The sequence below is a fragment of the Mauremys mutica genome, chromosome 3, assembly GCF_020497125.1.
Source record: "Mauremys mutica isolate MM-2020 ecotype Southern chromosome 3, ASM2049712v1, whole genome shotgun sequence".
NCBI lineage: Eukaryota > Metazoa > Chordata > Testudines > Geoemydidae > Mauremys > Mauremys mutica.
In genome coordinates, this window is record NC_059074.1 from 104,640,806 (window position 1) to 104,655,185 (window position 14,380).

The window sequence follows — 14,380 nt, forward strand, 5'->3', positions numbered from 1 at the left end:
GTGTATTAGCAGAGCGCTGTGCTAATAAAACAGAGTGGTCTGACAAATTGTGAGTCCCGAGTCTGACTTTGACAAAGGGTACCACGATCCAGGTGTTGGGCAGCAGGGACGGCTGTGCTAGGGGAGGCACCGCCTCCCCTTGCCTATTATACCTGCCACCCATGTGCATCATCCTTTTCTCTGGCCTTGACGTGCCACCTTGACCCGATCCTAGCCTAGATGGATTACCTCTGACATATTTTTTTTAAATCTAAATACAATATCCTCCAGGATGGCTCAATCAAGGTTTGGATGGTGCTTTGTACATACATGGACCAGTACAATATAAATGCTAAATATACAGTTGAACCCTGTTATCTCGCCGGCCTAGGGGTTTGCCAAAAATAGTCCAGATAACCGATGATCGAGATAAACCCCTATCCACCCCCCCACCCCTGAACTCCCCTGCCCTCTCTCCAACACCCCCTCCTTGCCCCCTTACCGCTGTGCCTGCACGTGGCTGGATCCGGCGAAGCGGGACGGGGAAGCGGGGCCGGGCGGCCGTGGACGGGGACCCGGAGCCGGGCAGCCAAAGAAGCGGGACCCGGTAAGCGGGCCGGGCGGCAGGCGAAGCGGGACCGGGTAAGCGGGCCGGGCGGCAGGCGAAGCGGGGACCGGGTAAGCGGGGCGGGCGGGCGGGGACGGGCAGGGACCGGGTATGCGGGGCCGGGCGGGCGGGCGGGGACGGGCAGGGACCGGGTATGCGGGGCCGGGCGGCGGGGACGGGCAGGGACCGGGTATACGGGGCCGGGCGGGCGGGCACGGGCAGGGACCGGGTATGCCGGGGCGGGAGGGCGGCGAAGCGAAGCCGGGCGGAGGGGCGGGCGGCAAAGCGGGGACCGGCGAAGCGGAGCCGGGCGGGCAGGCGGCAGGCAAAGCGGGGACCAGGTATGCGGGGACGGGCTGGCGGGGATGGGCAGGGACCGGGTATGCGGGGCCGGGCGGGCGGCGAAGCGAAGCCGGGCGGAGGGGCGGGCGGCAAAGCAGGGACCGGCAAAGCGGAGCCAGGCGGGCAGGCGGCAGGCAAAGCGGGGACCAGGTATGCGGGGCCGGGCGGGGACGGGCAGGGACCGGGTATGCGGGCCCGGGCGGGCGGGCGGCGAAGCGAAGCCGGGCGGAGGGGCGGGCGGCAAAGCAGGGACCCGCGAAGCGGAGCCTGGCGGGCAGGCGGCAGGCAAAGCGGGGACTAGGTATGCGGGGCCGGGCGGGGACGGGCAGGGACCGGGTATGCGGGCCCGGGCTGGCAGGGACGGGCAGGGACCGGGTATGCGGGGCCGGGCGGGCGGGGACGGGCAGGGACCGGGTATGCGGGGGCGGGCGGGCGGCTGGGGACGCGGGGAGCGGGCGGCTGGGGAACCGCGCGACTGGAGAGCCAGGGAGCGGGCGGCTGGGGACGCGGGGAGCCGGGCTCGAGATATTAGGGTTGGGCAAATCGACATAACGGATGAGAAGCCCATAAGATAAAAAGGGAGTTTGGCGGTTCCACTTGTAAAACCTCGAGTTAATAGGATTGGCAAGTTAACCGAGGTCGAGATAAATGGGTTCGACTGTAACATGAAAAAATTTCACATTTTTATACATTTGGATTGTTTTGTTCAGACTGAACCAATTCACTTTAAATTATAACTCTTATGTAAATTGCAGTAAATGTGGTTGAGTAACCGGATACATTAATAACGAACCATTTTATATCACTTTTACATGATACCTTGCTGCCAATTCCTTTCATCTAATTTACGGTAACTGGTGATGCAGTGGGGGTTAGATAGAAGATCCTTTGTTCCAGTTTTCACAGAACTACAAGTCACTTCCCTTCTCCACCCCACCGCACCTAAAGGGCATTGAGTGAGATTCAAGGCTGGAAATCTTTTTCCCTGCTGAGCATGAAGATCAATAGAAACTGATTTCTTAGACTGAGAGGAAGCAAGTCTTGTGGATGGTGATTCAGATGCTGGTTTACCATGAGTCTCACCCACCTTTACAAACATCCTCTTTGTCCTACCTAGCTGTCATTTATAGAACGAGGGGGTGGTTCCTTTATGACTTTTGGATTAGCTCACATTTCAGTGGGTTTGGTCACTTAGCTCCTACCCAGTCATAGGTTGGCTTTGCTAACACAAATGCTATGTCTACACTACAGCCGGGATTGATGCGCTGAGATCGATCCATCGGTGGTCAGTTTAGCAGGTCTAGTGAAGGCCTGCCAAATTGACAGAAGATCGCTCTCCAGTCGACCCCTGTACTCTACCCCCAATGAGAAGAGTAAGGTAAGTCGATGGGAGAGTGTCTCCCATCAACCCCCTGCAGTGTAGATCCCGCAGTAACTCAACCTAAGGTACATCGACTGCAGCTATGTTATTCACATATGCCTTGGTGGGGATGGGATAGTGGGGGGGAGGTAAGAGAAAGGGAGACTGTGTGGCTACCCCTGCACTACACACCAGTGTTGGCAGTGTGTAGTGTATGTGGAGGTACATGCTGCCGCGAAAAGCAAGCTGCATCCACACTGCTGTGTGTACCTCCACATGCTGTCAGTGAAAGACTCCAGCAGTGGGAAAAGGCTTCAGCAGCTCCCCACTGCTGGAACCTTTCATTGTGCAGAAGAAAGGCTTGAAGGGGGGGTGGGGAAGGAAGTGTGGAAACCGCCCCCCTGCCAGAGCCTTTCCCTGTGGAAGGGGAAGGCTCAGGCAGTGGGACACAACACTGCTAAAAAAAAAAGCAGTGTAGAGAGGGAGGCACTGCTTGGGTGAGTAAAGAGCCATGAAGGGTGCCAACCCGGGTACATACCCACATCCTGCAGGTGTGTCTTTGCTTGCCTGAGCGGTGCCTTGCTGGCTTTACTGCTATTTATGCCTGAACTGGGGGCGGGGGGTAGTATGCTACATGCTGCCAAAGAAAGCATGAAGTGTAGACATACCCGGTGTGTTTTTAAAAACAGCACACATTTTCCTCTAGCGGTTGTATTTTGTTATTTACATTGTTCTGCTAGGATGCAACTGTTTACTTCTGGGGGGATTCTGTGCCATTGCGCAATGCAGAATTTCATGTTTCCCCCTGCAGAATTGGGGCTGCAGAGCTGCTGGCAGCCACTAGGGGCTGCTGGACATCACAGAGTCCAGCTCTCCAGCTCACAGTGAGCAGAGCACCCAGCCCGGCGGGGATGGAGACTGCACATTCTGGCTGCCTGGCTTGATCCTCATCTGCCCGGAGATGGGAGAGGGCCCGGGAGACCCAACTGTGGCAAAGGGTGAGGAAAGGCAGGGCCGCAGTGCACCGCATCCCTGGTTGGACAGTGAAGAAGCTGGTGGGAGTAAAGCCTCTGAGGGGAGGAAGGTATGGGTGTCTGGGTGTGCCCCATGGCTGGTCTGGCAGGGAGGGGATGCATGGGCTCTGGGGAGGGAGAGGGGTGCGTGGGCTTTTGGGGTGCCCTGTGGCTGGGACTCTGGGGGGGAGGGGGTTGCATGGGCTCTGGGGGTGCCCTGTGACTGGGCTTTGGAGGGAAGGGGGTGCGTGGGCCTGGGGGTGCCCTGTGGTTGGGTTCTGAGGGTGCCCTGTGGCTGGGCTCAGGGGGTGCCCCGTGGCTGGGCTCTGGGTGAGAGGGTATAGGTGTCTGGGCTCTCAAGGTGACCTATGGCTAGGCTCTGGGGGGCAAGGGGGTGCAGGCTCTGGAGGGGGGGTTGTGATGGGTTCCTCCCAGGTGACACCCTGGGAGGAACCCATCACAACCCCCCCCTCCAGAGCCTTTCCCCTCTGTCATAGACATTTCTCACTGCTGGAGTCTTTCCCTGCAGCAGGGAAGGGCTCCAGAGGTGGGAGGCAGCATTTGGGGTGTAACATCACAGGGGTTTCCTTGCTGTGTCCCACCATCCGGAGCCTTTCCTCCCTACAGTGAACAGCTCTGGCAGTGCTGAGCTGCTGAAGCCTTTCCCCGCTCCCAGAGCCTGTCACTGCAGCATGTAACTATCTACACGCTGCTGCTTGTGATGTGTAGTGTAGATATAGAAATAAAGAATTGAAACTTTTTTTTAATTCCAAGACTCAAAGAAAAACGAATTCTAGATATGATCCTCCTGCATATTTTCAACCGCCAGAGGATCTCAAACATATTAAAAGGTTTCCAATGAAATGATTTATGCTGTACATGGCAAGAATGTATAAGTTGAATACGTTTTAAGATGTGATAAGTAAAGATTTTATTTCCCGTGCTTAATGTTACATTAATTTGATTTGGTGAAGCATCAGAGTCCATTGGTTATTTTAAAGGCATTTGAATGTAGACTTGCAAATGTTCAAAAATACAGGAGTCCACTTGACCACTAGAGCCGATAGAGAAGGAAGCACTGAGTGTATCCTCTTCCACTGTTATCTGTAATGCTGGGAGTAAAAAAGAATGGAAAAGTCATCAGAGCACTGTTAGCCAAATACACAACAACCCTTATGATACTGAGCTAACCCTTTTTGCAATGTGTTCAGTTATCCCTAGCCTCTGTTTGCCAGAAGCTGGGAATGGATCACTTGATAATTACCTGTTCTGTTCATTCCCTCTGGGGCACCTGGCATTGGCCCCAAGAAGACAGGCTACTGGGCTAGATGGACCTTTGGTCTGACCCCACATAATAATATAACAATTCAAGGGGAAGAGTAAGTCGCTAAAAGATAATGGCAACACGGACCTAGATCCTGCATTCCTTTGTATGCAGAACTTCCCCCCGAACAGTTCTGAGACTGCAAGTGACGCAAGATGCCAGCCTGGAACAGCTGGAGCTTTTCAGATAGAAGCAGCTACTCCATCACTGAAAGCAAATTCTTCAGTACCACATTTGCCTCTGTAGAAAATGCCACTGACTGAATTTTCTGAGAAGACTATCACTCTGCAGTCTAACATGAAACTGACAAGAAGGACAGTCTTGGGGTTAAGGCACTGCCATGGCACTTAGAGTATATGTGTTCAGTTCCTGGCACTTCCACACCTTTCCTGTGTGACCTTGAGCAAGTCATATAAGGCAGGATCCAAAGCCAATTGATGAAAGTGACTTGAGTGCACTTGGGATCAGGCCTTGAATCTCTCTCTGCCACAGCTCCTGTCAAATGGGATTAATACGAATTCCCTCTCGCTAACATTTGTGAAGCACCGACATGCTGTGGTGGGAGGCCATATAAATGGATAAAACAGATTTACTGCTGTGGTTTTTCAGATAAAGTCACTGAGTTTGTTCTCCACTTTAGATTAGGCAAAGGAAAGTTTGATAGTTGATGCCTATAAAGCACATGGCTTGGAAATATAACAAATGAGAACATAAAGTATGAAGTGTTCCATAGGAGGGCCCAGACAGACACTAACTACTGTTAGAAGTTTGAGTGGAGCTTTGTAAATCTCTGAATAACAAACAACTTTTATAGCCTCTCATTGTGCCAGAGCTTTACAATCACTAAGGGCATGTCTACACTTGCCATTTAAAGTGCAAAAAAACCTCCAGTTACTCACTTCTCGTAACATGTTCTTTGAGATGTGTTGTTCATGTCTATTCCAATCAGGTGTGTGCACAATGGCTGGAAGATTTTTCCCTTAGCAGCATCCATCGGGTTGGCCTGGGCGCCTCCTGGAGTCACGCCTTCATGGCGGTCAATATCGAGCCCTGCCCACCCCCCACCCTTTCATTTCCTTCTTGCTGGCTTCTCCGATAGAGTGGTAGGAAGGTGGGTATTGGAATGGACATGAACAACACATCTCGAAGAACAACAGTTATAAGAAGTGAATAACCGTTTTTCCTTCTTTGAGTGCTTGTTCATGTCCAGTCAGGTGACTCCCAAGCCAAGTTCAGGAGGTGGGATCGGAGCTGTCCATTGACTGGAGTACTGCTCTTCCAAAGGCTGCATTCTCTCTGGCCTGCTGGGTAGTCGCATAATGTGCAGCAAAAGTGTGTATGGAGACCACGTCACTGCTCTGCAGGTTTCCTGGGTGGGAAACTGAGCCAGGAATGCTGTCAATGTAGCCTGAGCCCTGGTAGAGAGCGCAGTGATCGGCAGTGCGGGAACACCTGCCAGGTTGTAGAACTCACGGATACAAGACATGATCCATGATGAGATGCGTTGGGATGAAACCAGCTGACCTTTCATCCTGTCCACCACTACCACAAACAGCTGAATTTACTTTCTGAACGGTTTCATTCTCTCAATATAAAAGGCCAGAGCCCTGTGGACATCCAGAGAGTGGAGTCTCTGCTCCCTACTGCTGGAATCGAGGTTTAAGGTAGAAAACCGTGAGGAAGATGTCCTGGTTGATGTGAAACTGCGAGAAGACCTTTGTAGTGGTACTTGAAAGGACCAAGTTGAGGTCTCAGACAAGGACCGGCTGACGGATGTGAGGGTATAACCTGTCGAGCCCCTGCAGGAATCGGCTGACCATGGGGTTAAGCATGCCCAGGGGACAATGGCTGCTCCACATAGCAAACGATCCCCATCTTGGAGCAATGCTGAGCTACTGGACCTGACCAGTTTTTGGGAAGAGGAGGCTGTGCAGTGCCAGCGCCACAGTGCTCAGCTCCTCAGTTAATGCCAAAAGCAATTGCATGTTACTTATTTCCATTTCGGGCAGCTTATCAGGCATCTCTGACTGCAGCTCTCTTTGCAAGTTTAAAAACAGCTGCACTGCCACATGCGATGTGCAAGTGACAGCTATCAAAGTAGTGGACAGCAGTGCAGGATCCATTCCTGCATGTAGATGTGGCAGGGAAAGAGGCCAGACAGCAGGGGGTTAAGAAACAAGGAGGTAATGGGGCTGCTGGGATAAGCAGCAGTGCATCACGGGCCACTGAGTAGGGACCCAGAATGCCTTTTGCTCACCCCCTCTTCCCACAAGACCTATTGAGAGAGCTGCATTGGGGGATAGCTGCCCTGGAGCGCTGCTCTCATCCAGATGGAATGTAAACACTCTCTGACGCCTGAGAAATTCAGTAAACAAACTAGTGCTTTACTTTCACTGGTTCCCGATCACCAGGGAAACTTACAGCACAAAAAATCTGCAAGTGTAGACATACCCTAAGTTACAGGTCTGAGTTATTTGTTACTTCCAGGCCATCAAAGCTGATGGAAATAATACTGTGTATCTATATTTAAACACAGGGAAATAAGGGGCATTCCTGATCTCTTTATATGAGGGTTTTTCCTAAAGCAGATACTGTGGTGATCTAAGCACTAATGTCAACAAGCAACTAATTAAACGTCCTGTACCTACCATATTTCTTCTGCTTTGGCTTCCCTTACAATTGTGACATCAACACAGGTTTGAGAGAAGTGTGTGAAAGCTCTGGGTATATTGCCTGAGTTTCAAATACAGTAGCAGTTTCACATGACATTTTGTTCCATCTTGTGTTGACAAGGGCATGGACTAGGTAGTCCGGTAGGTCTTTCCCATCTCTAGCTTCTGGGATCCCATGCAGCTTCTCGTTTGTTTACTTACCATGTCATAGGGGTACCGTGCATTTCTTACTGCTGTACACACTGCTGCGGTCCAGCACTGGCAAGTAGGTTGTAACCACGACACAGTAGCTGACTTCAGGTTTCAAATCTTCTATTTTAACAACTTTGTCTGTTCCTTCATACGCCAGTATTTTGTTTTTCTGCATATGGGGGGAGGGGGAAATCACAATCAGTATGCTCCTGTAATAAGTATTTCTATGGCTCGGCTTTGTTAAGGACAGCAGCATTGTACAGCCACGTTTAGGATGTGCGGTGAGCCAACAACAGTATGTAAATAAAATAATTGATTAGCTTGTAGCATCTAAAAAACCTAGAAAGACAGAGCCCCGCCCCGGAGAGCTCATTTAAGCATGATAAAGAAGAGCTGAAACACACTAACAAAGGGATAGGATAACGGTTGTGATACAATGATAAAGTCATGAATTATTTTCTAAAACCTCTAGATTAATTTAGTTATACACAAGCAAATCGGGAGAGTTAATTCAATTGTAAACAGAGGCTGTGCTAGCCCACGGAGGGCCCTACACAGAAATATTTTTGCACTCTCACATACTAATAAACTGGTTAAATAATTCACGTTAAATGAAAAAGCGAATGGGGGCCCCCTTGAGCTGCTCGGGGCCCTAAGCAATTGCTTAGTCTGCTTATGTCTAGCGCCGGCTCTGTTAAAGCAGGAAGGGTTTGCACAGGCTTATGTAATTCAATTTTTAGACGTACAATGTGTACGTGAACGTGCACTTACTTCATTTAGCATGTTGTTGACTAGAAACACTCGATATAATAGATCATAATAGTTTGTCATTGGTATCTTGCTGCCTCTTCTCCTTGTATAAGGTGAATTTGGTGCCTGGAGCTTTAATTGTATGGATTTGTTTCTAGGAGTCACATTTACTGATGGAGGGCCTATCTTTGCTAGAGTAATAAACAAAAATATGAAAATAATTATAACTGATTAATGCTTACCTCACAGTCCTGAATTGTAAGCCATTGGGAAAAAAACAGACCAAATAATTTAATTTGTAATGTTACTATCTTTGTATCGTGGCATCATGCTAGTAAAGCGGTACTTAGAGCTGATGGGTTGCTTTTAAGGTTGTTGTTTTTTTTAAATAGTCCAAAGTTTTAATTTACAAACATGAGAAATATCAACTCAAAAGATGAAAACTTGTGAAAGTTTGGTAAAATTCCATGTTGCTGTTCACAAGGTATATTTGTTGTAAGCAAAAGGGAATTTTCATGAGCTAGGACTTTCAGAATTGTCTGTGTGTTTGGATTATTCAAAATGGCTACCTTAAAAACATCTGTCTTGCCATGGACATAGTCCTCAGTGAGGACAGGAGCTTTTGACATATTTGAAAAACATTTGGGTTTTTAAATAGCTACGGGGTAAATCTTGTGCAATTTCCAGTGACATGGGAAGGCAGAATCAACCCAATGTTATTTCTTTTCTGGGCGGGTGAGTGGAGTAGGAGGGGGAAGGTGAGCAAGGATGCTGGAGGTGCTGCAGCATCCCCTGGCTGGAAATGGCTTCCATTATATACAGAGTTTACAGCTGGTTCAGTGGCTCTCAGCACCCCCCACTGTAAAAATTGTTCCACCACCCTTGAAAGTGAGACAGGTGAACATGTTCCATCACCGCAGCTACTGCCATAAAATACTAGTCTCTGTGACAAAGCTTAGTCTCGATCTCAAGTAAATGGTTAAAGAAAACCTCAGTCCCTTACACTGTAATGAGGATTGTTAAGTCTGACTCTCACAGATCCACGAGATCAACTGTACCAATCAAAAGTGAGCTGGAAAAGCATACTATCACCTCTTCTGCGGCTGCTTCTCTGTATATATCACTAGGATATATACCATCAAAAGAAAAAAGTTACACATACACACATTTTGCCAACTTCTAAATACAAGCTGTAAACCTCCTGTGCCAAAACAAAGGTTCATCTGCTATGAACGTCCCTTCAAACTTGTTCCCCTGGCCCCAGGTAGGAGGAAATGGATTAGCAAGAAAGTTCAGCATGGAATTAGGAAAGAGAACATAGAAGAGACTTCAGTGCAGTAAAGGGTGGTGATCACAACTATACACCAAGCTTTACAGACTGTTCCTTCAGTGAAAGATGTACTGTGCTCTTGAAAGCACTGAATTTCCACGTGACAGGTGCTGGTGTAGACATTCCCATGCAGCCTATAATTCTTGACTTTCTGCTCCTTTTTTCCATAGCTTAAGGAGGACACATTCCCCCCCCCCCCCCCGCCACCTCTCGGCTTTCTCGATCCTTTGTCCAGACCTGGCCGGGGTATTGAATGCTAATGAGAATGCTTGTTCCAGCTCCAGGCCATTTAGTTATCTTGAGGATACCCATTTCTTAAGCTAAAGAGAGTCAGCCTGCTCTGGTTTCTCAGTTATGTATAGGCATCTAATTAGTACTCGTGTGTACTCAAGCTAAGTGGAATTTTGTATAATGTATTTGTTTTGCAATAGCAATTTTCTTGAGAATGGCTGATTCCTGAGACCTAGATGTCTGACTATGAATGCTCTGTTTCTGAATAAGGTTCTGACACCTGACGTCTGGATAACACGTGCTTCACTCTGGGACTCGTACACCTTTTTGTTGCTCATCTGCCACACCCTGATTTAGCTAGCATATCTTCCGCCTACCACCTGATGCAGATTGCATGTGCGTACTGTACAGCAATACTACACAGCTGTTTTATCCTGCATGCTAAAGCAACTGAATTTTACTGACCTTCATAGTTCAGAGCCACCTAGGAATCTTGCCTCCCCCCAAGCAGTTGAACATTTTCACTATTTCCTCAGCAATGCACGCTAGACAGAAGCATTGAATGTGAGTAGGCTCGGGCTAGCGGTAGTTATATATAGTCCAGTCTTTAGGGAAGTTGGCATCTTCCACAAGCACAAAGCGTACCCACTGCCAGCTAGCACACAGCACAGTTTTGCTAAATTCACTCTTTAGGCAGAAAAAGGAACTTCCCCATCCTTCTCATGGTATTAACATACTCGGAGATCAATAAGCCAGCAACGTGGAGGAGAACCAATTTGACAATGTGTATTCTCTTAACATAAAAGCAGCAAAGAGTCCTGTGGCACTTTATAGACTAACAGACGTTTTGGAGCATGAGCTTTCGTGAGTGAATACCCACTTCGACTACATGCATCCGATGAAGTGGGTATTCACCCACGAAAGCTCATGCTCCAGTACGTTTGTTAGTCTATAAGGTGCCACAGGACTCTTTACTGCTTTTACAGATCCAGACTAACACGGCTACCCCTCTGATCTCTTACCATAGAAACCTGTAGAAGGCTAAAGATGACAAGCATTTAGCCTTGTAGAGGGCATCTTCAGTAAGACCTCTAATTTTGCACCAGCACTTTTGTGTTTGCTGTCAACTATGACTACAGTACCGAGGCTACAAACAATTACGGTCACAAGCAATAGAGCACAGACCTCTATCAACCCATTCTGTGGGTACAAATGTGCATTCAGAACAAAAAGGATCATCACGTGAAACAAAAGGTATACCCTTAGATTTAAGGACCACAATGTTAACTTGGTCTGCAATGTAATCGTAATTTTTCTTTTGTTAAACTTTTAGTTATAAAGCGACTATTCAAAATTACAAGTTGTGGGGAAAAAACAGACATCCCTTGAAAAGAGAGCCCATATTCCTGTATACAGAATGTCTAAACACTTTCAGACTTACTTTCCCTCCATGGAGTAAATCTGCTGCTGGTGTTCCAATCTGAATGGATTCCAGCTGAAACAGATTTCACTCTGCCATAATAAGGTTCTCTGATATCAGATGTCTGATGTGTTAGGTCACAAAAAACTTCACGAATACCCCAACATTCTTCTTTATTTTTCCATAGGCTTTGCCCATACCTGTGGAGAGGGAGAGGGAGAGAAGGTTTAGACTTCGGTAATTTCTGACCATTGGTTTAAGGTTGTGCAGGTTCTGATGTTATAGTTCCATATCCAGTTGCTGAGCTGCACCCAAACACCAGATCCTCAGATCTGCCATGGCAAGTAGTTTTTTCATCCAGTTGATTGCAGGAAAAATTGATGTCATAGGTGCTTTCCAAAGTGTATTACTGCATTTCTCTAAAGGAGACATAAAACTGAAGTGCTGACCATTTCCTCTCATTAAAAACCTATGGCACTTTTCCCCCTCTAGATAAGGGGTGCTAGCTGTGGCCTACTAGATATTTTTCCATGGAGGCAAAATGTCAAACTGCCCATCTAAGCCTTCCTGCATTTCCAATCAGCAAATTAAGTCTTGTTTCTCACTTCCAATTGCCAGGCACTGTGGCTTAAGGTTTCAAAAGTGACTAGTGATTTAAGGTGCCTCCATGTGGGACACTATGTGATATGCCAGAGGGCAGGAGCTCAGTATATCTAATAACCAACCCCCTTTAAGGTGTCTCAAAAACTGGACAACTAAAGACTGAGGCACCCAAGATTATTAGTTGCTTTTGAAAATGTGGGCCAGTGAGATAGCACATTCCACCCCAGAGACAATGAGCGATGAAGATGCTCAGCACATTGCAGGGAGTTACTTGACATCATCTTTTGTGGTACTTGTAGCCATTGACTAAGTCGCCTCTTTTGAGGTAGCAGAGCCTGGCCATTCCCTGAACATAGGAAGGAGGAGAAGAGTGAAGTTTTTCAGTGAAAAATGCAGATTCAGCAACAATGAAACATTTTGTGAATTCTTGTCAATTTCATTGAATGGTCATGAAGGGGAAAAACAACAGGTTTTTTTTAAGTCAAAATGTTTCATTTGAACATTTTTGCATTCAAATAGACTGTTTCAAAATTGCACACTACTTTACTAATAAATAATAATAAAGCCATTTGAAAAGCTCAAAATTAAAACAAGACACTTTGTTTGACCCAAAATGAATTTTTCTTTGACTTTTCGGTTTTGCTAAGCATTTCCTTTGGGTCAACCCAAAACAATTTTTGTTCCTGACTTTTTGGAACTGACAGTAAACTGGAAAAAATCAGTTCTTGCTCAGTTCTATTTCTCAGCCCAGCTATCACAGACATAAAGACAAGCAGGAGCTGGGAGTTCCTCACGGTACTTACACTTTGTACTGCACAAAGTAGATGATGTCATCTGTGGCAGCCCTCCCAGGCTGCCAATGCAAAGTATTGTTGAAGTTTAATGAGTGAAATTCGACCTTTTGTGGTTTAATTAATTCCTGCAATTCTCGATTTCCTGAAACTAAAGGAAAAGAAACTGCAAATAATAAGTACTAAAGGATAGAAAGCATTTGTTTTAGACACATACAGAACTAAAGTAGTTAAATTGTAATTTTTGGTATTATTTTCTTTTACAGAATAGTGAATTTAGTGCCAGTAAAAGGGGCATATTGACATCCTAGAAAATTGAAGCATTTTAAGTCAATTCACATCAGCAGTTTCTAGTTTCCCCAATGCCATCCCACCCACATGTCTCAACCATAAACGATAGGGATTATTATTGTTACTATTTATTATTTATGCAGTGCCCATAAACATGCTATGGATGAGAGGCTCTGCAAGCCTGTTCAAAATATTAACATCTTAATGGTCAATCAGGGTTCCATTTGTTGTGGTAGTTTGTGATGTCAACTCCTGTCCAGTAAAAAGTGATCTGGAATTTACCAGTTTATGCCACATAAACTGAAAATTTGTCAGATGGCAACCATTTTCATGCTAATCTGAACCAGTTAACAAGCTTCAGAAGCATCCAATTTCCCTCTTTCAGTGATACAGCTGACTACCTATTCTGGCTCCGACACTAGCATTATAACAGAATGAACGAAAACACATTAGTTAAAGTGACTGATTATACAGCTATAAAATGATTTTTAATGGGAAACATTTATCTTAGCTTCTAATTCAGAACCTTGACAGACAATAAAACCAACTAACATTTGGAAATGACAAAACTTTATACATTTGTGAAAACACCTAGAGATCCTGTCTGAGTCATTTGTCCAGATTCATTAAGGAAACCCAACATTACCTTCACATCAAAAGAACTAGAAGTGTTTACTTACCAGTTACACCAGTCCAAAGCAAATGTATCAATGAGTACAGGGGGTAGTGTTTAATCAGCATGGTTAGAAGAGCAGCTGCATGGATGGAGAGCATCTCTGTAGCTCCTGGTCATATATAACCAAATGTATCACTACTTTAAAAAGGAAGTGTGTGTCGTTCATAAGTATAATTGTTCCATATTTAGTTCCCCTTTCGTTGGAGACCCACACGCCCATTAGCAAGGGTAGGTGTGGGCCCCGGGGTGGGACAGGAGTTGACAAGACCCTGGGAAGTGGAGGAGCCGAGGTGACATGGCCTGAATTGGATCTCCCTGCCCCAGGCTCCTTGGGCTTGGAGCGGGGAGAGTGACCCCTCTCCAGCCTCTTCTTTTTCCGTGGCATCGGGGACTGAGAAGATAGGACTGCCACAGCTCCGCCCAGAGACTATGACTCCTTGGCAGGGCCGGTGCAACCACTAGGCGAACTAGGCGGCTGCCTAGGGTGCCTAGTGGTTGAGGGTGCCTAAAAGCCCGCTCAGGTGAGGAGGTGGAGTGGAGGTGAGCTGGGACGGGGGGGGGTACGAGCACAGGGAGGGTCGCCTGCAGTAATGGGGGGGGCGCACAGGGGAACTGCTCCCTGCCCCAGATCACCTCCACTCTGCCTCCTCCGCTGAGCACACAGCCCCCACTCTAATTCTCCTCCAATCGGCGCCGCAAGCCTGGGAGGGGAGGAGAATTAGAGCAGCGCTAGCGTACTCAGTGGAGGAGGCGGAGCGGGGGAGCGCTGGGGAGGGCTCCCTGAGCGGTGTTAGCTTCC

The 14,380-nt window shown here is 47.5% G+C and overlaps 1 protein-coding gene across 1 annotated transcript; it reads right to left on the reverse strand.

Annotated features, from left to right (window-relative positions):
* Positions 1-4,222: 4,222 nt before the first annotated feature.
* Positions 4,223-14,108, reverse strand: IL22RA2 (interleukin 22 receptor subunit alpha 2). The gene is made up of 6 exons (XM_045009296.1): positions 13,586-14,108; positions 12,627-12,765; positions 11,242-11,420; positions 8,261-8,430; positions 7,499-7,658; positions 4,223-4,413 (listed from the first exon to the last, which is right to left on the reverse strand). Exons 1-5 carry the CDS (start codon positions 13,677-13,679, stop codon positions 7,503-7,505), a joined length of 738 nt encoding a protein of 245 aa, XP_044865231.1. The 5' UTR covers positions 13,680-14,108; the 3' UTR covers positions 4,223-4,413; positions 7,499-7,502.
* Positions 14,109-14,380: the final 272 nt, after the last annotated feature.